Source organism: Larus michahellis, chromosome 27 (assembly GCF_964199755.1).
Source record: "Larus michahellis chromosome 27, bLarMic1.1, whole genome shotgun sequence".
NCBI lineage: Eukaryota > Metazoa > Chordata > Aves > Charadriiformes > Laridae > Larus > Larus michahellis.
Genome location: NC_133922.1, coordinates 1311009 through 1331909, shown reverse-complemented (window position 1 = coordinate 1331909; position 20901 = coordinate 1311009). Strand labels below are relative to the sequence as shown.

At 64.9% G+C, this 20901-nt stretch overlaps 2 protein-coding genes across 2 annotated transcripts; both read left to right on the top strand.

The window, feature by feature from the left end:
• The first annotated feature begins 452 nt into the window (after positions 1 to 452).
• On the top strand, positions 453 to 11819 carry XRCC1 (X-ray repair cross complementing 1). Its single transcript, XM_074567441.1, has 15 exons — positions 453 to 541; positions 703 to 795; positions 1434 to 1532; positions 3052 to 3210; positions 4797 to 4871; positions 5497 to 5590; positions 5806 to 5879; positions 5970 to 6253; positions 7061 to 7177; positions 7741 to 7832; positions 8604 to 8640; positions 8763 to 8836; positions 9312 to 9402; positions 10601 to 10676; positions 11605 to 11819. The coding sequence occupies exons 1-15, from the start codon at positions 491 to 493 to the stop codon at positions 11716 to 11718; spliced, it is 1530 nt and encodes a 509-aa protein (XP_074423542.1). The 5' UTR covers positions 453 to 490; the 3' UTR covers positions 11719 to 11819.
• Positions 11820 to 12334: 515 nt separating this feature from the next.
• Positions 12335 to 20784, top strand: ETHE1 (ETHE1 persulfide dioxygenase). Its single transcript, XM_074567451.1, has 7 exons — positions 12335 to 12605; positions 14309 to 14453; positions 16357 to 16502; positions 17124 to 17253; positions 18947 to 19036; positions 19938 to 20054; positions 20462 to 20784. The coding sequence occupies exons 1-7, from the start codon at positions 12507 to 12509 to the stop codon at positions 20503 to 20505; spliced, it is 771 nt and encodes a 256-aa protein (XP_074423552.1). The 5' UTR covers positions 12335 to 12506; the 3' UTR covers positions 20506 to 20784.
• The last annotated feature ends 117 nt before the right edge of the window (positions 20785 to 20901 follow it).

Below are 20901 nucleotides of genomic sequence, written 5' to 3'. Positions count from 1 at the left end.
CCCTAGGGATCTTAATTACCATCCTCCAGCCCCCCATTACCCCCCCCGGGGGGCCTCAATTACCCCCCCCCAACGCCTAATTACCCCCCAGGGGCTTTAATTACCCCTCTCCCGCCCCTAATTACCCTCCCAAGGTCTTCATTACCCCCCCCAAGGGTTTTAATTACCCCCCCCAGGGGCCTTAATTACCCCCCTCCGGCCCTTAATTACCCCCCTCATCAATCGCCCCGCCCCCAACCGGAAGTCACGCGCGGGGGAAAAAGGCGGGAAAAGCCCCGCCCGGGAGGACCCACTGAGTTTCGGCGGACCGGCGGCCTAGAGGGGCCCCGGCGGGGCGGGGAGCCTCGCTTCCATCCTCCCGCGCATGCGCACCCCCCAATTCCCTTCCCGCCCTACCATAGAGTAGTGCCGAGCGGCTTCCGGTCGGCCTGAGGCAGCTTCCGGTCGGCGCGAAGGAAGGCGGGGGGGGGGGGCGGGGAGAGGAGCCGCCATGCCGGAGATCCCGCTAACCCGCGTCGTGTCCGTCACAAGCGCCGACCCGGTGAGGGGAAACAGGCGGGAAATAACGGGGGGAGAATGAGGAAAAACGGGGCGGGATGAGGAAAAGTGGGGGTGCAATGAGTTAAAACGGGGGGGAAAATGACGGCCGGGGGGGTGGGGAAGCGGCCCCGTTACCGGCCTCCCCCCGGTCTCTCCCCTCAGCGGCACCCGGCGGAGAACCTGCTGCGGCCGGACGACGGTGGGCGCTGGAGGGGGGCGGCGGCCGGCGAGAAGCAGATCAGCGTCGTGCTGGAGGTGTGGGGCGGGGGGGGCCCTATGGGGCGAGAATCTATGGGGCCCGGACGCCTGGGTCCCCTATGGGGGCGGAATCTATGGGTCCTGGGCACCTGGGTCCTTGAATTTATGGGGCTGGGACACCTGGGTCAGCTGGGGGGGGGAGAATCTTTGGGTCCCGGACCCCTGGGTCCCCGGATCTATGGGTCCCAAACACATGGGTTCTTATGGGGGGAGAATCTATGGGTCCCAGACCACTGGGTGCATTTCTATGGGGCAGTTGGGTGCCTGGGTCCCCAAATCTATGGGGCTGGGCCACCTGGGTCCCCAAATGTATGGGTCCCAGATGTGTGGGTCCCCTATGGAGGGAAAATCTATGGGGCACCTGGACACCTGGGTCGCTGAATCTATGGGTCCTGGACCCCTGGGTCCCTGGATCTATGGGCCTGGACACCTGTGTCCCCTATGGGGGGGGGAATCTATGGGTCCCAGATGCCTGGGTCCCCACATCTATGGGTCTGGGACACTTGTTTCCCCTCTGGCTGGGGGAGGAAATGGGGGTCTGGGTCCCCCGTGGGGGGGGTCCATTCCCTCTGGGGGGGGGGGGGTGTCTCCCTGCCCCCCAGGTGACCCCCATGTCCTGCTCCCCTGCCCCACAGCTGGGCCACGCCAGCCCCATCCACTCCCTGCACATCGGCAACGACGGCTCGGCCTTTGTGGAGGTGCTGGCGGGGACGGCGGCCGGCGGCGACTTCCAGGTGCCCTTTGACCTTTGACCCCTGACCCCACCATGCCCCCCCCAACCCCCTCCTGCCCAAGTGACCTTCGACCCCCCAAAAAACCACCCGGAAACCCCCCCAAATCCCCAATAACCCCCCCAAAACCCTTCCCCCACCCCAAAAACCCTCAAAAAACCGCCAAAAACAAACCCAAAAGAATCCTCCCCCATCCCTTTCTGCTCCTTCCCCCCCCCGAAACCCTCCAAAATCCCCCCCAAACCCCTTAAAAGCTCCAAAACCCCTCCCCCCACCCCCCCAAAAAAACTCAGAAAACCCCCAAAACCCCCCCAGCCCCCCCTCCTGCTCCTCCCCCACCCCCGAAAACCCTCAACCCCCCCCAAACAACCCCCAAAACTCCCCATAAACCCCCCCGAACCTCCCCAAAACCTCAAAAAAAACCCCAACCCCCCCAAAATCTCCGATAACCCCCCCAAAACCCCTCCCCCCCCAAAACCCTGCTAAACCCACCAAAACAACAAAAAAAAGCCAAATATCCTCCCCCCTTCCTGCCCCTCCCCCACTGCCAAAACCCTCCAAACCCCCAAAACGCCCCCAAAACAACCCCCAAAACGCCCAAGAAACCCCCCTGAACCCCCCCAAAACCCCCAAACCCCTCCCCCACCCGAAAACCCCTCAGAAACCCCCCAAAACCAAAAAAAATCCCCCAAAATGCTCTCCCACCCCTTTCTGCCCCTCCCCCCACCTCCAACCCCACCCCCAAAATCCCCCAAAACGCCTCCAAAAAGCCCCCAAAGCCCTCCCCCGCCCCACCCCCCCTCAAAAGACTCGAAAAACTCCCCAAACCCTCCCAAAACCCCCCAAACCCACCCCAAAACTCCCCCCACCCCCCCTAAACCCTCAACCCCCCCCAAACAACCCCCGAAACTCCCAATAAACCCCCCTGAAACCCCCCCGAAACCTCAACGCCCCCCAACCCCCCCCCAAAAAACCCTCCAAAACCCCCCCAAACCAAAAAAAAGCACCAAAAACGCCTCCCCCATCCCTTCCTGCCCCTCCCCCACCGCCAAAACCCTCCAAACCCCCAAAACGCCCCCAAAACAACCCCCAAAACTCCCAAGAAACCCCCCTGAACCCCCCCAAAACCTCAACCCCCCCCAAAACCCCCCAAAAACCCCTCCAAACCCCCCCAACCAAAAAAAAAAGCGCCAAAAACGCCTCCCCCCCCCTTCCTGCCCCTCCCCCACCGCCAAAACCCTCCAAACCCCCAAAACGCCCCCAAAACAACCCCCAAAACTCCCAAGAAACCCCCCTGAACCCCCCCAAAACCTCACCCCCCCCAAAACCCCCCCAAAAAACCCTCCAAAACCCCCCCAAACCAAAAAAAAAGGCGCCAAAAACGCCTCCCCCACCCCTTCCTGCCCCTCCCCCGCCCTCCAAACCCCTCTCAAACCCCCCAAAATCCCCCCCGACCCCTCCCCCACCCCCCAAAAGCCCAGCCCCCCCCCGGCCCCCCCCCAGCCCGTGACTCTCCCCCCAGGTGCTGCTGCCCACGGCCGCCTTCATGTCCCCGGGCGAGAGCCGGGCGGGGGCGGAGCCCAGACGGGCGCGGCTCTTCCGGGGCCCCGCCCTCCTGCCGGGCGGGGCCGGGCGGGGCTGGGACCGCCTGCGGGTGGTGTGCAGCCAGCCCTACTGCCAGGTATGGGGCAGGGGGGATGTATGGGGCTGGGACACCTGGGGTCCCTGTGGGGCAGGAATCTATGGGGCCCGGGTACCTGGGACCCCCAATCTATGGGTCCTGGATGCTTGCGTCCCCTCTGGGGGGAGAATCTATGGGTCCCGGATACCTGGGACCCCTCTGGGGGGAGAATCTATGGGTTCCGGATACCTGGGACCCCCAATCTATGGGTCCTGGATGCTTGCGTCCCCTCTGGGGGGAGAATCTGTGGGTCCCGGATACCTGGGACCCCTCTGGGGGGAGAATCTATGGGTTCCGGATACCTGGGACCCCCAATCTATGGGTCCTGGATGCTTGCGTCCCCTCTGGGGGGAGAATCTGTGGGTCCCGGATACCTGGGACCCCTCTGGGGGGAGAATCTATGGGTTCCGGATACCTGGGACCCCGAATCTATGGGTCCCGGATGCTTGTGTCCTCTCTGGGGGGAGAATCTATGGGTCCCGGATACCTGGGACCCCGAATCTATGGGTCCCGGATGCTTGCGTCCTCTCTGGGGGGAGAATCTATGGGTCCTGGATGCCTGGGACCCCAAATCTATGGGTCCTGGATGCTTGTGTCCCTTCTGGGGGGAGAATCTATGGGTCTTGGATACCTGGGACCCCGGATCTATGGGGCTGGGATGCCTGGGTGTGCTATGGGGCAGGAATCTATGGGTCCCGGATACCTGGGACCCAGAATCTATGGGTCCTGGATGCTTGCGTCCCATATGGGGGGGAAATCTATGGGTCTAAGCGGCCTGGGTGCCTGAATCTATGGGGCTGGAACGCCTGGGTGCGCTATGGGGCAGGAATCTATGGGTCCCGGATACCTGGGACCCCGAATCTATGGGTCCCAGATGCCTGCGTCCCCTCTGGGGGGAGAATCTATGGGTCCCAGATACCTGGGACCCCGAATCTATGGGTCCTGGATGCTTGCGTCCCATATGGGGGGGAAATCTATGGGTCTAAGCGGCCTGGGTCCCCGGATCTGTGGGGCTGGGATGCCTGGGTGTGCTATGGGGCAGGAATCTATGGGTCCCGGATACCTGGGACCCCGAATCTATGGGTCCTGGATGCTTGCGTCCCATATGGGGGGGAAATCTATGGGTCTAAGCGGCCTGGGTGCCTGAATCTATGGGGCTGGAACGCCTGGGTGCGCTATGGGGCAGGAATCTATGGGTCCCGGATACCTGGGACCCCGAATCTATGGGTCCCAGATGCCTGCGTCCCCTCTGGGGGGAGAATCTATGGGTCCCGGATACCTGGGACCCCGAATCTATGGGGCTGGGACGCCTGGGTGTGCTATGGGGCAGGAATCTATGGGTCCTGGATACCTGGGACCCCGAATCTATGGGTCCCAGATGCCTGCGTCCCCTCTGGGGGGAGAATCTATGGGTCCCAGATACCTGGGACCCCGAATCTATGGGTCCTGGATGCTTGCGTCCCATATGGGGGGGAAATCTATGGGTCTAAGCGGCCTGGGTCCCCGGATCTATGGGGCTGGGACGCTTGGGTGTGCTATGGGGCAGGAATCTATGGGTCGCGGACACCTGGGTTCCCCCCCCCCAGACCCGCCCCTTCGGCCTCTCCTTCATCCGCGTCTTCTCCCCCCCGGAGGATGACAAACCCCCCCCCGACCCCCCGGTGAGTGACCCACGGCTGCCCCATAAGTGCCCCCCCGGCCCCATAACTGACCCCCCCCCCCAACCCCATAACTGCCCCAGCCCCATAAGCGAACCTCCAGCCCCACGTTGCCCCCCCAGCCCCATAACTGCCCGTGCAGCCCCACATCTGCCCCATAAGTGACTCCCGCAGCCCCACATCTGCCCCCCCAGTGCTGTTTCTCCCCCCTCCCCCAGCCCCATAATTGGTTTCCCAGCCCCATAAGTGATCCCCCCCCATCCCCACAGCTGCCCTACAACTGCCCCCAGGACCCATAACTGCACCCCCCAGCCCCATATCTGCCACCCCCAGTCCCACAGGTGCCCCCCAGATGCCCCCAGTACCCACAACTGCCCCCCCAGCCTCACACCTGCCCCATTACTGGATCCCTCCAGCCCCATATCTGTCCCCCCAAGCCCCACACCTGCCCCATAAGTGCCCCCCCAGCCCCACAGCTCCCCCCCAGATGACACCAGGACCCATAACCGCCCCCCCGAGCCCCTAGCCCCATAACTGTGCCCCCCCCCAGCCCCATATCTCCCCTTCCCCTTCCCAGCCCCCACACCTGCCCCATAAGTGCCCCCCCAGCCCCGTGTCTGCCCCCCAGGTGCGCCGTTTGGGGCAGTTCACGCTGCGGGAGGAGGGGGGCAGCCCCCATCGCCCCCCTGGCGCCCTCTTCTACCGCCGCCCCGACCCCCCCCAGGTAACGCCCCCCCCGAATCTATGGGGCACGGACCCCTGCGTCCCCTGTGGGGGGGGGGGGGAATCTATGGGTCCGGCACCCCTGGCTCCCCGAATCTATGGGTCCCAGGTGCCTGTGTCCCCTATGGGGGCGGGAATCTATGGGTCCCTGACCCTTGGGTCCCCAAATCTATGGGTCCCGGGCACTTGGGTCCCCAAATCTATGGGTCTCCCCCAGCTCCAGCTGCCCCCCAGGACCCCCCCGGCCCCAGTTATGCCGTGGCCACCCTCCAGGCCAGCGTCCCCAAGGTAAGGGGTCAGGGCGGGGGGTGGTTAGGGGTCCGCCCCACACCCTTCCCTCTACCCCAAGCCGTCCCTGCCCCACATCTCCCCCCACAGATCCCCAAACGTCGTCCCCCGCCTTCGGAAAGCAACGGAACCCCCCAGAAACGAGCCAAAACCCCGCCCGAGACCCACGGATCGACCCACGGATCGTCGCCCCACGGATCGACCCAGGGATCGGCGACCCACGGCGCGACCCACGGCGGAGGCCCCATCCTCGGGGGGGTGGTGCTGGCGCTGAGCGGGTTCCAGAACCCCCTGCGGAGCCGCCTGCGGGCGGCCGCTGTGGGGCTGGGGGCCTCCTACCGCCCCGATTGGGGGCCCGACAGCACCCACCTCATGTGAGTCAACCCCCCCCGCCCCATAGCGACACCCCCTGCCCCATAGCCACCCCCCACCCCCCCCCCCGGCGACCCTCACATGGGGGGCACCACCCCCACCCAGAGGGGAATCGGGGGGAGTGTTTGGTGTGTGGGACCCTGATCCCGCTCAGCCCCACACCTGCCCCATAAGTGCCCCCCCACAGTCCCGTATCTGACCCCCAGCCCCACACCTGACCCCGCAGCACCATACCTGCCTCCCCAGGACCCATATCTCTCCTCCCCGGCCCCATAACTGCCCCACAACTGCCCCCAGGACCCATAACTGCCCCTTTGCCCCCCCCGTATCTGATCCCCTCAGCCCCACATGTGACCCAGAACTGCCCCCAGGACCCATAACTGCCCCCCCCAGCCCAACACCTGTCCCCCACAGCCCCATATCTCCCCCCCCCAGCCCCATATCTGATCCCTCCTGACCCCCCCAGCACCACGTCTGCCCCCCCCAGCCCCACAGGTGCCCCAGAACTGCCTCCAGGACCCATATTTTCCCCCCCCAGCCCCACACCTGCTCCCCCAGCCCCATATCTCCCCTCCCCAGCCCCGTATCTGCCCCCCCAGCCCCGTATCTGACCCTTCCAGCCCCACAGCTGCCCCCCAACTGCCCCCAGGGCCGATAACTGCCCCCCCCAGCCCCATATCTGATCCCTCCTGACCCCCCCAGCCCCCCCCCAGCCCCACAGGTGCCCCAGAACTGCCTCCAGGACTCATATTTCCCCCCCCCCAGCCCCACACCTGCCCCCTAACGTCTCTTCCCCCCCCCCCCCGCAGCTGCGCCTTCCCCCGCACCCCCAAGGCCGCCCGGGCGCGGGCGCAGGGGGGGCTGGTGCTGGGCCCCGCCTGGATCTGGGACTGTCAGCGCCGCCAGCGCCGCCTGCCTGAGGGGCCGTAAGCCACGCCCACCCCCCCCCGGGACACGCCCAACCCCCCCGGGGACACGCCCAACCCGCCCCCCAGAACCCCGCCCCATGGGGGGTGGGTGTCAATGGGAGGCCACGCCCACCCCGGAGGGGTTAAAACGAGGCCACGCCCACTCGGGGGGGTGTCAGCGGGAGGCCACGCCCCCCGGGAGGGAGGGGTCTGTGGTGGCCACGCCCCCCGGGAGGGAGGGGGGTCTATGGTGGCCACGCCCCCCCGGAGGGAGGGGCATGTGGTGGCCACGCTCCCTGGGAGGGAGGGGTCTGTGGTGGACACGCCCCCCCGGGAGGGAGGGGCCTGTGGTGGACACGCCCCCCGGGAGGGAGGGGCCTGTGGTGGACACGCCCCCCGGGAGGGAGGGGGCTGTGGTGGACACGCCCCCCCGGGAGGGAGGGGCCTGTGGTGGACACGCCGCCCCCCCCCCCCCCCCCCCCCCCCCCCGTGGGGCCACGGGCGGCCCCGCCCAATCCCGGTGCGGGAGGAAGGGGGCGGGGCTTAAGGCTCCCCCCTCCCCTTGGCCCCGCCCCCCGCAGGTACCTATTGGACGGTTCTGTCTCCTCCGGCAGCGAGGGGGAGGGGCCTGAGGAGGCCCCGCCCATCGCGGACCCCGACCCCGAGCCCCCAGGTGAGCCCCGAAGCCCCCCCATGGGGGAACCAGGCGCCCGCGACCCATAGATTCCCCCCACATCGGGGCCCCGGGTGTCCTGGCCCCATAGATTCTCTCCCCATAGGGGTTCCGGGTGTTTCTGACCCATAGATTCTCCCCCTATAGGAGACCCAGGTGTGCGGGACCCATAGATTCCCCCCCCCGCCCATAGGGCACCCAGGTGTCCCAGACCCATAGAATCGGGGACCCAGGCATTCCGGCCCCATAGATTCCCCACCCGTGGGGAAGCCAGGCATCTCTGCCCCATAGATTGTGGGTCCTGGGCGTCCGGGAACCCTAGATTTGGGGAGCAGGGTGTGCGGGACCCATAGATTCCCTCTCCATAGGGGACCCAGGTGTCTGGGACCCATAGATTCTCCCCCCATAGGGGACCCAGCCATCTGAGACCCCTAGATTAGGTGAGTCAGGCGTGGGGGTGCCCCATAGAAATGGACCCAGCTCTCTGAGACCCATAGATTCCCCCCGCCAGAGGGGTCCCAGGTGTCTTAGCCCCATAGATTCCCCCCCCATAGGGGACCCAGGTGCCTGGGACCCATAGATTTGGGGACCCAGGTGTGTGGGACCCATAGATTCCCCCCCCCATAGGGGTCCCAGGTGCCCCAGACCCATAGATTTGAGGTCCCAAGCATCCTGGCCCCGTAGATTTGGGGTCCCAGGTGTCTCTGCCCCATAGATCCGGGCTCCCAGCCACCTGTGCCCCATAGATTCCTCTTCCCCCCCCCCCGCCAGGTTCGGACTCGGATCCCATGGAGGACCCCGCGGAGGAGTGAGTTTTTGGGGGGGGGGGGGGGGAAGGGAGGGGGAAGATGGGGGTCCCGACCCACACATGTGGGGCACAGGGCAGCCATGACCCCCATCTCACCCCTCCACCCCCCCCCCAAAAAAAAGGGACCCCTACGGCGGCTCCACGGAGGAGAACAGCGAGGGGGAGGGGGAGGGGCCGCCCATCCCCCCCCTGCCCGGTGGGTCCCGGGGGAGGGGGGGGGAGGGGTCTCGGGGGGAGGGGGTGTGTGTTAAGGGGGGGGGGAGGGGCAAAATTTGGGGGGGGGGGGTTGAGATTTGGGGCGGGGGAGGGCGGGGGGGGGGAATGTGGGGGGGGAGGGGTCCCATGGGGGGGGGGAGGGGTAAAATGGGGGGGGGGCTTAAACGGGGGGGAGGGGGGGAAATTCTGGGGGGTGTGTTAATGGGGGGGGAGGGGCAAAATTTGGGGGGGGGGGTTGAGATTTGGGGCGGGGGAGGGCGGGGGGGGGGGGGAATGTGGGGGGGAGGGGTCCCATGGGGGGGGGGAGGGGTAAAATGGGGGGGGGCTTAAACGGGGGGGAGGGGGGGAAATTCTGGGGGGTGGGGGGAGGGTTTTTCGGGAGGGGGGAGGGGTCCCAGTGGGGGAGGGGCAGCCCCCCCCTCACTCCCCCCCCCTTCTCCCCCCCCCCCCCCCAGACTTTTTTGGGGACAAAACCTTCTTTTTCCACGGGACCTTCCCCGAGGGGGAGGGGCGGCGGCTGCGGCGCTACGCGGTGGCTTTCGGGGGGTGAGAGACTGGGATGGACTGGGAGGGACTGGGAGGGGTTTGGGGGGAACTGGGAGGGACCAGAAGATACTGGGAGGGGACTGGGAGGGGACTGGGAGGGACTGGGAGGGACTGGGAGGGGTTTGGGGGCAACTGGGAGGGACCAGAAGATACTGGGAGGGGACTGGGATGGACTGGGAGGGACTGGGAGGGGTTTGGGGGGAACTGGGAGGGACCAGAAGATACTGGGAGGGGACTGGGAGGGGACTGGGAGGGACTGGGAGGGACTGGGAGGGGTTTGGGGGGAACTGGGAGAGACCAGAAGGTACTGGGAGGGGACTGGGATGGACTGGGAGGGACTGGGAGGGACTGGGAGGGGTTTGGGGGGAACTGGGAGGGACCAGAAGATACTGGGAGGGGACTGGGAGGGACTGGGAGGGACTGGGAGGGGTTTGGGGGGAACTGGGAGGGACCAGAAGATACTGGGAGGGGACTGGGAGGGACTGGGAGGGGTTTGGGGGGAACTGGGAGGGACCAGAAGATACTGGGAGGGACTGGGTGACCTTGAAGTGACACTGGGAGGGACTGGGAAGGCCTTAGATGGGAGTGGGAGGGGACTGGGATATACTGGGAGGGCACTGGGAAGGAATTGGGAGGGGACTGGGATATACTGGGGTGGAACCGGAAGATATTTGGAGGGGATGGGGATATACTGGGAGAGACTGAGATGGACTGGGATGGGACTGGGATATACTGGGAGAAGATGAGAATATACTGTGAGGGACTGGGACGTACTGGGAGGGGAGTGGGATGTACTGGGAGGGGAGTGGGAGGGACTGAGATATACTGGGAGAGACTGGGAGGCATTGGGAGTGCACTGGGAGGGCCTGGGAGGCCTTTAAATGGCACTGGGGTGTACTGGGAGGCACCGAAGTGAACTGGGAGGGACTGGGAAGGGCTGGGGGACCTTGAAGTGACACTGGGAGGGACTGGGGGGCGCCAGGCAGCTGTACTGGCTTGTACTGGGCTGTACTGGTTTGGACTGGTGGACACCGGTTCGGTTTTATACTGGTTTTTACGGGCTCGTACTGGTGCATGCTGGTCCGTGCTGGTCCGTGCTGGTCTGTATTGGTCTGTACTGGTCCGTACTGGTCTGTACTGGTTTGTACTGGTCCGTACTGGTCCATACTGGTCCATACTGGTCCATACTGGTGCGCAGGACGCTGGCTCCCTACATGGACGACTCGGTGACCCACGTGGTGACGGCGCAGGACTGGGACCCGGCCTTCGAGGAGGTGGGGGGCAGATCTGTGGGGCGCTGTGGGTCTGGGTGGGATCTGGGGGGAGATGTGGGTCCCAGGGTCCAGTCTGGGGAGATGTGGGCCCTGGGGTCTCATCTATGGGGAGATGTGGGTCTGGGTGGGATCTGGGGGGTGGTGGGGGTTGGATCTATGGGGTGATGTGGGTCCCGGAGTGCAGTCCATGGGGAAATGTGGGTCTGGGTCTGATCTATGGGGTGATGTAGGTCCTGGGGTCCAATCTATGGGGCGCTGTGGGTCTGGGTGGGATCTATGGGGCGCTGTGGGTCTGATCTATGGGGAGCTGTGGGTCCCGTTGGGATCTATTGGGATGCTGTGGGTCCTGATCTATGGGGCGCTGTGGGTCCGGGTGGGATCTGTGGGGCGCTGTGGGTCTGATCTATGGGGCGCTGTGGGTCCGGGTGGGATCTGTGGGGCGCTGTGGGTCTGATCTATGGGGCGCTGTGGGTCCGGGTGGGATCTGTGGGGTGCTGTGGGTCTGATCTATGGGGAGCTGTGGGTCCCGTTGGGATCTATTGGGATGCTGTGGGTCCTGATCTATGGGGCGCTGTGGGTCCGGGTGGGATCTGTGGGGCGCTGTGGGTCTGATCTATGGGGCGCTGTGGGTCCGGGTGGGATCTGTGGGGCGCTGTGGGTCTGATCTATGGGGCGCTGTGGGTCCGGGTGGGATCTGTGGGGCGCTGTGGGTCTGATCTATGGGGCGCTGTGGGTCCGGGTGGGATCTGTGGGGCGCTGTGGGTCTGATCTATGGGGAATGTGGGTCCCGTTGGGATCTATTGGGATGCTGTGGGTCCTGATCTATGGGGCGCTGTGGGTCCGGGTGGGATCTGTGGGGCGCTGTGGGTCTGATCTATGGGGCGCTGTGGGTCCGGGTGGGATCTGTGGGGCGCTGTGGGTCCCGCAGGCCCTGGAGCTCCGCCCCTCGCTGACCTTCGTCCGTCCCCGCTGGCTGCTGCTCTGTGGGGAGAAGCAGCGCCCGCTGCCCCCCCAGCCCTTCGCCGTCGTCCCCCAGCAGTGACCTCACCGTGACCTCACCGTGACCTCACCGTGACCTCATCACCCCCCCTCCCCCCAGCGGTTGTGGGGCCTTTTGGGCCCAATTAAAGGCGTTTTGGGTAACGAGGCGGCTGCGTCCCCTGGGACATAGAGGGGGGTGGGGACCGCCCCTGACGAGGAATTGCCCCCGGAAGAGGTGTGGCCCCTTTAAGAGCTGTTGCCTCTTTAAGGGTGCCCCCCCCCCCCCCCCCAAGACATTGTTCCTGTAAGAGTCGTTGCCCATTTAAGAGTCGGTGCATCTTTCAGAGTGGCCCCCCGTTAAACCGTTGCCCCTTTAAGAGTCGTTGCCCCTTTAAGGGTGGTCCCTCCCTTAGGCATGGCCTCTTTAGGAGTCGCGGCCCCTTTAAGTGTGCTCCCTCTTTAATGGTGTTGCCCCTTTAAGAGTCGTTGCCTCTTTAAGGGTTGGCCCCACCTGAAGGAGTTGCCCCTTTAAGAGCCATAGCCCCCTTAAGGGTGGGCCCTGCCTCCGAGGCATCGCCCGTTTAAGAGGCGTGGGCCCTTTGAGTCGTTGCCCCTTTAAGGGTGGTCCCTCCCTTAAACCGTTGCCCCTTTAAGAGCCCTGGCCCCTTTAAGCGCGCCCCATCGCCGCTTTAAGGACGGGCCGTCCCCACCGTTGCCGCGCGTCGTCCCTTTAAGCACCGCCCCCGGAAGCGCCTCGCCCCTCCCGGAAGTGCCCCGCCCCCCTCCCCGGCCTCTTAAAGGGGCAGCGTCCCCGCCGCTGTCGCGACATCGCCGCCGTCCCCGCCGACAATGTGGCCGCGCCACCTCCGCCTCCCCTCCATCCCCGCCGCTATCGCGACAGCGCGAGGCCTCGCCACCCGCGCGGGGCGGCAGCTGCTCTTCCGGCAGGTGGGGGTGACCCGGAAGTGGGGGTTTCCCCCGGGGGTCAAAGGTCACCCGGAGGCCTTTGGGGGGGGAGGGGAGGGGTTTTGGGGGGGAAAATGAGGATTTTTAGGGCGGGATTGAAGGATTTTGGGGGGGATTAAGGGATTCTGGGGCAGGATCGAGGCATTTTGGGGCGGAATGAAGGGACTTGGGGGGGGATTGAGGGTTTTTAGGGCAGAATTGAGGGATTTTGGGGGGGGATTGAGGGATTTTGGGATGGAATTAAGAGATTTTGGGGCAGAATTGAGAGATTTTGAGGCAGAATTTAGATATTCTGGGGCAGGTTTGAGGGATTTTGGGGCAGAATTAAGGGATTTGGGGGGGGGATTGAGGATTTTTAGGGCAGAATTAAGGGATTTGGGGGGGGATTGAGGGGTTTTTAGGGCAGAATTAAGGGATTTGGGGGGGGGATTGAGGGGTTTTTAGGGCAGAATTGAGGGATTTTGGTGTAGCATTGAGGCATTTTGGAGCGGAATGAAGGGATTTGGGGGCGGGATTGAGGGATTTTGGGGCAGGATTAAGGGTTTTTAGGGCAGAATTAAGGGATTTGGGGCAGGATTGAGGGTTTTTTAGGGCAGAATTGAGGGATTTTGGGGGGGATTGAGGGTTTTTAGGGCAGAATTGAGGGATTTGGGGCAGGATTGAGGGATTTTGGGGCAGAATTAAGGGATTTTGGGGGGGATTGAGGGTTTTTAGGGCAGAATTAAGGGATTTGAGGCAGGATTGAGGGATTTTGGGGCAGAATTAAGGGATTTTGGGGGGGATTGAGGGGTTTTAGGGCAGAATTAAGGGATTTGGGGGGGGATTGAGGGTTTTTTAGGGCAGAATTGAGGGATTTTGGTGTAGCGTTGAGGCATTTTGGAGCGGAATTAAGGGATTTGGGGGCGGGATTGAAGAATATGGGGGCAGGATTAAGGGATTTTGTGGTGGAATTAAGGGATTTTGGGGCAGGATTGAGAGATTTTGAGGCAGAATTTAGGTATTCTGGGGCAGGTTTGAGGGATTTTGGGGCAGAATTAAGGGATTTGGGGGGGGATTGAGGGTTTTTAGGGCAGAATTAAGGGATTTGGGGGGGGATTGAGGGTTTTTTAGGGCAGAATTGAGGGATTTGGGGCAGAATTGAGGGATTTTGGGGCAGAATTAAGGGATTTGGGGGGGATTGAGGGGTTTTTAGGGCAGAATTAAGGGATTTGGGTGTAGCATTGAGGCATTTTGGAGCGGAATGAAGGGATTTGGGGGCGGGATTGAGGGATATGGGGGCAGGATTAAGGCATTTTGTGGTGGAATTAAGAGATTTTAGGGCAGGATTGAGAGATTTTGAGGCAGAATTTAGGTATTCTGGGGCAGGTTTGAGGGATTTTGGGGCAGAATTAAGGGATTTGGGGGGGGGATTGAGGGTTTTTAGGGCAGAATTAAGGGATTTGGGGGGAGATTGAGGGTTTTTAGGGCAGAATTAAGGGATTGGGGGGGGATTGAGGGTTTTTTAGGGCAGAATTGAGGGATTTTGGTGTAGCGTTGAGGCATTTTGGAGCGGAACGAAGGGATGTGGGGCAGGAAAACAAGGTTTTTGGGGAAGAAAATGAGAATTTGGGGGGGGGAGGGGGGCGGAATTTGGGATTTGGAGGGGGGGGGGCGCTTAGGGGTCACCCCCCCACCCCCCCCCCAAGCTCTTCGAGGCCTCCTCCTGCTCCTACACCTACCTGCTGGCGGACGCGGCCTCGGGGGACGCCGTCGTCATCGACCCCGTGCTGGAAACGGCCCCCCGCGACCTGCGGCTGCTGCGGGAGCTGGGGCTGCGCCTGCGCTACGCCGGTGACCGGGACCCCCCCCGAATTCATAGGGACCCCCCCCGAATTCATAGGGACCCCCCCCGAACCCATGGGATCCCCCCCCGAACCCCTGAGATCCCCCACGAATCCATGGGAGCCCCCCAGAATCCACGGGACCCCCTTTTTTGGGGGGGGAAATGGGGGTCCTGGGACCCCTATGGGGGGGTTTTGGGGGGGGGGTGTCTCGGACTCATAGGAACCCCCCCCACCCATGGGACCCCCCCAACCCATAGGATCCCCCCCCCAAAATCCATGGGACACCCCCACCGAATTCGTGGGACACCCCCCAAGTCCATGGGACCCCCCCAAAATCCACGGGACCCCCTTTTTGGGGGGGACCATGGGGGTCCTGGGACCCCTATGGGGGGAGTTTTGGGGGGGGGTCTCGGACCCATGGGACCCCCCCCAACCCATAGGACCCCCCCCAAAATCCATGGGACCCCCTTTTTTGGGGGGAAAATGGGTGTCTTGGAACCCCTGGGACCCCTTTTGGGGGGGTTTTAGGGGGGGTCTCGGACCCATAGGACCCCCCCCAAATCCATAGGACCCCCCCACCGAATTCGTGGGACACCCCCCAAGTCCATGGGACCCCCCCAAAATCCATGGGACCCCCTTTTTTGGGGGGAAAATGGGCGTCTTGGAACCCCTGGGACCCCTATGGGGGGGGGGTTGGGGGGGGTTTGTTGTTTTGGGGGGGGATTTTGGGGAAGTTTGGGGGGGGGTTTGGGGGGGTCGGGGTTTTTTTTTGGGGGGGTTTAGGGGGGGTTTTTCGTTTTTTGGGGGGGGATTTTGGTGTTTTGGGTGGGTTTTGGGGGAGTTTTGGGGGTTTGCGGGGGGGTCGCGGGGATCTTTAGGGCGTTTCGGGGGGGTTTTGGGGGGGTTTTGGGGGGTTTTGGGGGGGTTGGGGGTTTTTTGGGGGGGTTCGGGGGTCTTGGTTTTTTTGGGGGGATTTAGGGGGTGTTTGGGGGGGCTTGGGGGGGGTTAGTTTTTGGGGGGGTTTTTTTTGGCTTTTGGGGGGCTTTGGGGGGGTTTGGGGTTTTTTTTGGGGGGGGTTTTGCGGAATTTTGAGGTTTTTGGGGGTGTTTCATGGGATTTTTGGGAGGTTGAGGGGAGTTTTGGGGGGGGTGGGGTTTTTTTGGGATGATTTTGGCACTTTTGGAGGGTTTTTTTGGATTTTGGTGGGTTTTGAAGAGTTTGGGGGGGTTTCGGTGTTTTTTGATGTTTTTGGGGTTTTTTTTGGGGGGGGGATCGGGGGATTTTGGTTTTTTTCAGGGGTTTTTGGGGGGGCCTTTTAGGGGGTTTAGTGGCTTTTTGCGGAATTTGGAGGTTTTTGGGGGGGGGAGATTTGGGAGGGTTTTGGGGAGATTTGGGGGTTTTTTTTGGAGGGTTTTTGTGTTTTTTTTGGGGGGGGGTTTGGAGGGTTTTGGGGTTTTTTTGGGGGGGGGTTGGAGGGGTTGGGGGGAGTTTTAGGGGAGTTCGGGGGAAGTTTTGGGAGGTTTGGAGGAGCTTTGGGGGGGATTTGGGGGGTTTTTTTGGTTTTTGGGGGGGGGATTTTGGGGGTTTTGGGGGATTATGGGGGGGTTGGGTTTTTTGGGGGGGGTTTGGAGGGTTTTTTGGGGGCGTTTGGAGGGTTTTGGGGGGGATTTGGGTTTTTTTGGGGTGTTTTGGAGGATTTGGGGGAGTTCTGGGGGGGGCGTTTCGGGTGATTTTGGGGGGGGTCGGAGGCGATTTGGGGGAGGTTTCGGGGGGGGGTTGTTGGGAGGGGTTTTGGTGGGTTTTTTGGGGGGATTTTTGTTTTTTTTTGGAGGGTTTTTTTGGGGGGGGGGGGTTTGGGGGGATTTCGGGGTGTCCCCCCCCCAAGATGTGCGTGTCCCCCCCCCCCCCAGTGAACACCCACTGTCACGCCGACCACATCACGGGCTCGGGGACGCTGCGGGGGGCCCTGGGGGGGCTCAGTGCCATCTCGGGGGCCAGCGGGGCCCAGGCCGACCTGCTGCTGGGGGAGGGCGACGAGCTGCCCTTCGGCGCCTTCGTGAGTCGGGGGGGGCACCCATCGGTGGGGGGGGGACACCCCTATGGGGCACGTCGGGGTCCCCTATGGGGGGAAAGGGGGGGAAAATGGGGGGAAATGGGGGGAAATGGGGGTCCTGGAGGAGGAAAAGGGTGTTTTTTCGGGGGGGGGGCACCCCTATGGGGCACGTCGGGGTCCCCTATGGGGGGAAAGGGGGGGAAAGGGGGGGAAAATGGGGGGAAATGGGGGGAAAGGGGGGTCCTGGAGGAGGAAAAGGGTGTTTTTTCGGGGGGGGGCACCCATGGGTGGGGGGGGGACACCCCTGTGGGGCACGTCGGGGTCCCCTATGGGGGGAAAGGGGGGGAAAATGGGGGGAAATGGGGGGAAATGGGGGTCCTGGAGGAGGAAAAGGGTGTTTTTTCGGGGGGGGGCACCCATGGGTGGGGGGGGGACACCCCTATGGGGCACGGTGGGGTCCCCTATGGGGGGAAATGGGGGGAAATGGGGGGAAAGGGGGGGAAATGGGGGGAAAGGGGGGTCCCGGGCGCGCTGCGGGAGGGGTGTGTGGGTCGCGGCCGGCGGTTCCCCCCGCGGCGGGGGGGGGTCCGTGGGGCCGGGCCGAGGTGTGGGGCTGCCCCCCAGGCGCTGCGGGTGCGGGCCAGCCCCGGGCACACCCCCGGGTGCCTCACGCTGGTGCTGGACGACGCCTCCATGGCCTTCACCGGCGACGCCCTGCTCGTCCGCGGCTGCGGCCGCACCGACTTCCAGCAGGGCAGGCGGGGGGGCACTGGGGGCACTGGGGGGCACTGGGAGGCACTGGGGTACAGCGGGAGGGAGGGGGAAGGAGCTGGGAGGGGACTGGGAGGGACTGGGAGGGACTGGGAGGGACTGGAAAGGCCGTAAGCGCTACAAGGAGAGACTGGGAGGGCCCTGGGGTGTACTGGGTTGTACTGGGAGGGCCCTGGGCTGTACTGGGTTGTACTGGGGGGGCACTGGGGGGGACTGGGGGGGACTGGGAGGCACTGGGGGGCACTGGGGTACAGCGGGAGGGAGGGGGAAGGAGCTGGGAGGGGACTGGGAGGGACTGGGAGGGACTGGAAAGGCTGTAAGCGCTACGAGGAGAGACTGGGAGGGCCCTGGGTTGTACTGGGGTGTACTGGGGGGGCACTGGGGGGCACTGGGGGGGACTGGGGGGCACTGGGGGCCACTGGGGTACAGCGGGAGGGAGGGGGAAGGAGCTGGGAGGGGACTGGGTTGTACTGGGAGGGCCCTGGGCTGTACTGGGATGGCCCTGGGTTGTACTGGGAGGGCCCTGGGCTGTACTGGGTTGTACTGGGGGGGCACTGGGGGGCACTGGGGGGCACTGGGGGGCACTGGGGGGCACTGGGGGGCACTGGGGTGCAGCGGGAGGGAGGGGGAAGGAGCTGGGAGGGGACTGGGAGGGACTGGGAGGGACTGGGAGGGACTGGAAAGGCCGTAAGCACTACAAGGAGAGACTGGGAGGGCCCTGGGGTGTACTGGGTTGTACTGGGGGGGCACTGGGAGGCACTGGGGGGCACTGGGGGGCACTGGGAGGCACTGGGGGGCACTGGGGTACAGCGGGAGGGAGGGGGAAGGAGCTGGGAGGGGACTGGGAGGGACTGGGAGGGCCCTGGGCTGGACTGGGGAGGCACTGGGCTGTACTGGGAGGGCCCTGGGTTGGACTGGGTTGTACTGGGAGCGCCCTGGGCTGTACTGGGTTGTACTGGGGGGGCACTGGGGGGCACTGGGGGGGACTGGGGGGCACTGGGGGGCACTGGGGTACAGCGGGAGGGAGGGGGAAGGAGCTGGGAGGGGACTGGGAGGGACTGGGAGGGACTGGAAAGGCCGTAAGCGCTACGAGGAGAGACTGGGAGGGCCCTGGGTTGTACTGGGGTGTACTGGGGGGGCACTGGGTTGTACTGGGACAGCCCTGGGTTGTACTGGGCTGTACTGGGAGGGCTCTGGGCTGTACTGGGAGGGCCCTGGGCTGTACTGGGGAGGCACTGGGCTGTACTGGGAGGGCCGTGGGTTGTACTGGGCTGTACTGGGAGGGCCCTGGGCTGTACTGGGAGGGCCCTGGGTTGTACTGGGAGGGCCCTGGGCTGTACTGGGCTGTACTGGGAGGGCCCTGGCCTGTACTGGGCTGTACTGGGCTGTACTGGGAGGCCGAGCCGTCCCTCACCGGGGGCGCTCGGTGCAGACTGTGCTCCCGGTTGCCATGGCAACGGCATCCCCAGGGCACCCCAGTTGCCATGGCGACCAGGGATGCCGGTTGCCAGGGGCCCTGGTTGCCATGGGAACGGGCCGTGCTGGTCGCCACGGTGACCGCTTGCCGTGGCGACAAGGGCGGGGGCGGGGGGGGGGGGGGGGGGATGCTGGTTGCCACGGTGACCGGAGATGCCGGTTGCCACGGTGACGGTCGCCATGGCAACCCCCCCCCCCAGGCTGCCCCCGCACCCTGTACCGCTCCGTGCACGAGAAGATCTTCACCCTCCCCGACAGCTGCCTGGTCTACCCCGCCCACGACTACCAGGGTGGGGGGCACTTGTGGGGCAGGGGGGGGGGTATGGGGTGGGAGGGGGCACTTATGGGGCTGGGGAGGCAGTTACGGGGCCGGGCTGGGCACTTGGGGGTCTGGGGGGCAACTTATGGGGCTGGGGAGGGCCCGTTACAGGGCCGGAGGGGGGGAGTTATGGGTCTGGGGCGGTCACTTGGGGGGCTGAGGGGCACTTATGGGGCTGGGGAGGCAGTTACGGGGCCGGGCTGGGCACTTGGGGGTCTGGGGGGCAACTTATGGGGCTGGGGAGGGCCAGTTACAGGGCCGGAGGGGGGTAGTTATGGGTGTGGGGCGGTCACTTGGGGGGCTGAGGGGCACTTATGGGGCTGGGGAGGCAGTTACGGGGCCGGGGTGGGCACTTGGGGGTCTGGGGAGCAACTTATGGGGCTGGGGAGGGCCCGTTACAGGGCCGGAGGGGGGTAGTTATGGGTTTGGGGCGGTCACTTGGGGGGCTGAGGGGCACTTATGGGGCTGGGGAGGCAGTTACGGGGCCGGGCTGGGCACTTGGGGGTCTGGGGGGCAACTTATGGGGCTGGGGAGGGCCCGTTACAGGGCCGGAGGGGGGTAGTTATGGGTCTGGGGCGGTCACTTGGGGGGCTGAGGGGCACTTATGGGGCTGGGGAGGCAGTTACAGGGCCGGAGGGGGGTAGTTATGGGTTTGGGGCGGTCACTTGGGGGGCTGAGGGGCACTTATGGGCCCGGGGGGGCACTTATGGGGCAGGGGGGCGCTCTATTGATGGTGGGCGGGGGCAGTTTTGGGGAGGTTTGGGGGGGATTTAAAGGCAACTGGAAGGGCCGGGGGGGGGGGGGGGGTCACTTATGGGTCCAGGGCGGGAGGTCACTTGGGGGTCTGACCCCCAAGTGCCCCCCCCCAAAAGGCCACACGGTGTCGACGGTGGGGGAGGAGCGACGCCTCAACCCCCGGCTGACGCTGAGCCCTGACGAATTCGTGGCGCTGATGGAGGGGCTGCGCCTGCCCCGGCCCCGCCTCATGGGTGCGTGGGGCCCCCTGCCCCACAAGTGACCCCCCCCCTGCCCCACAAGTGCCCCGTAGAGCCCTGAAATCCCCCTCAGACCCACATACCCCCCTCAGACCACCAATTGAACCCCTGGGACCCACAAGTGCACCCCAAACCCCCCATAGCCCCCCCCTAAACTACCCCCCCCGGCCCCCCAAGTGCTCTCCTGCCCCACAAGTGCTGTCCCTGCCCCCCAAGTGCCCCATAGGCCCCCCCAAATCCCCCACAAGACGCCCATATCCCCCCCGGGACCCCCAAATGCCCCCCAAACCCCCCCCAAACTACCCCCCCCAGCCCCCCAAGTGCTCTCCTGCCCCCCAAGTGCCCTCCCCAGCCCCACAAGTGCCCCACAGACCCCCCCCTGACTCCTCCCCCCCCCCCAGACGTGGCCATTCCGGCCAATCTGCGCTGCGGGATCCAGGATTAAGCCCCGCCCCCTTTTTTTTGGGGGGGTGAAGAGAAGCCCCGCCCCCCCGCCGGACGAAGCCCCGCCCCCCTCGCCGGAAAGCCTTGACCCCATTGGACGAAGCCTCGGGGGGAAGACACGCCCCCCTCCCGGCGAGGCCACGCCCCCCCTCGAGGACGCCCGTTGCCTCCTCTCTGGCCGGCCCCGCCCCCTGCGGGGCGTGGCCCCGCCCCCTTTCCCTCTGGCCCCGCCCCCTTCCCCCCCCCCCCCCCAAATAAACGGCGAACGATCGTGAGCGGCCGCGTCGAGTCGGGGCGGGGGGGGGATATTTTTTGGGGCGATTTTGGGGGATTTTTGGGTCTATTTCGGGCGACGGAGGCGGGTTCCCACGGGGGGGAGGGGAGGGGAAGGGCGGGG

Excerpts from the sequence above, each read along its gene's own strand:
- XRCC1 (XM_074567441.1), top strand. The coding sequence starts at position 491 with ATGCCGGAGATCCCGCTAACCCGCGTCGTGTCCGTCACAAGCGCCGAC. Across the intron at positions 796-1,433 it reads AGATCAGCGTCGTGCTGGAG|CTGGGCCACGCCAGCCCCAT; the intron begins GTGTGGGGCGGG and ends CCTGCCCCACAG. Across the intron at positions 10,677-11,604 it reads GGGACCCGGCCTTCGAGGAG|GCCCTGGAGCTCCGCCCCTC; the intron begins GTGGGGGGCAGA and ends TGGGTCCCGCAG.
- ETHE1 (XM_074567451.1), top strand. The coding sequence starts at position 12,507 with ATGTGGCCGCGCCACCTCCGCCTCCCCTCCATCCCCGCCGCTATCGCG. Across the intron at positions 17,254-18,946 it reads CCGCACCGACTTCCAGCAGG|GCTGCCCCCGCACCCTGTAC; the intron begins GCAGGCGGGGGG and ends CCCCCCCCCCAG. Across the intron at positions 19,037-19,937 it reads CCCCGCCCACGACTACCAGG|GCCACACGGTGTCGACGGTG; the intron begins GTGGGGGGCACT and ends CCCCCCCAAAAG.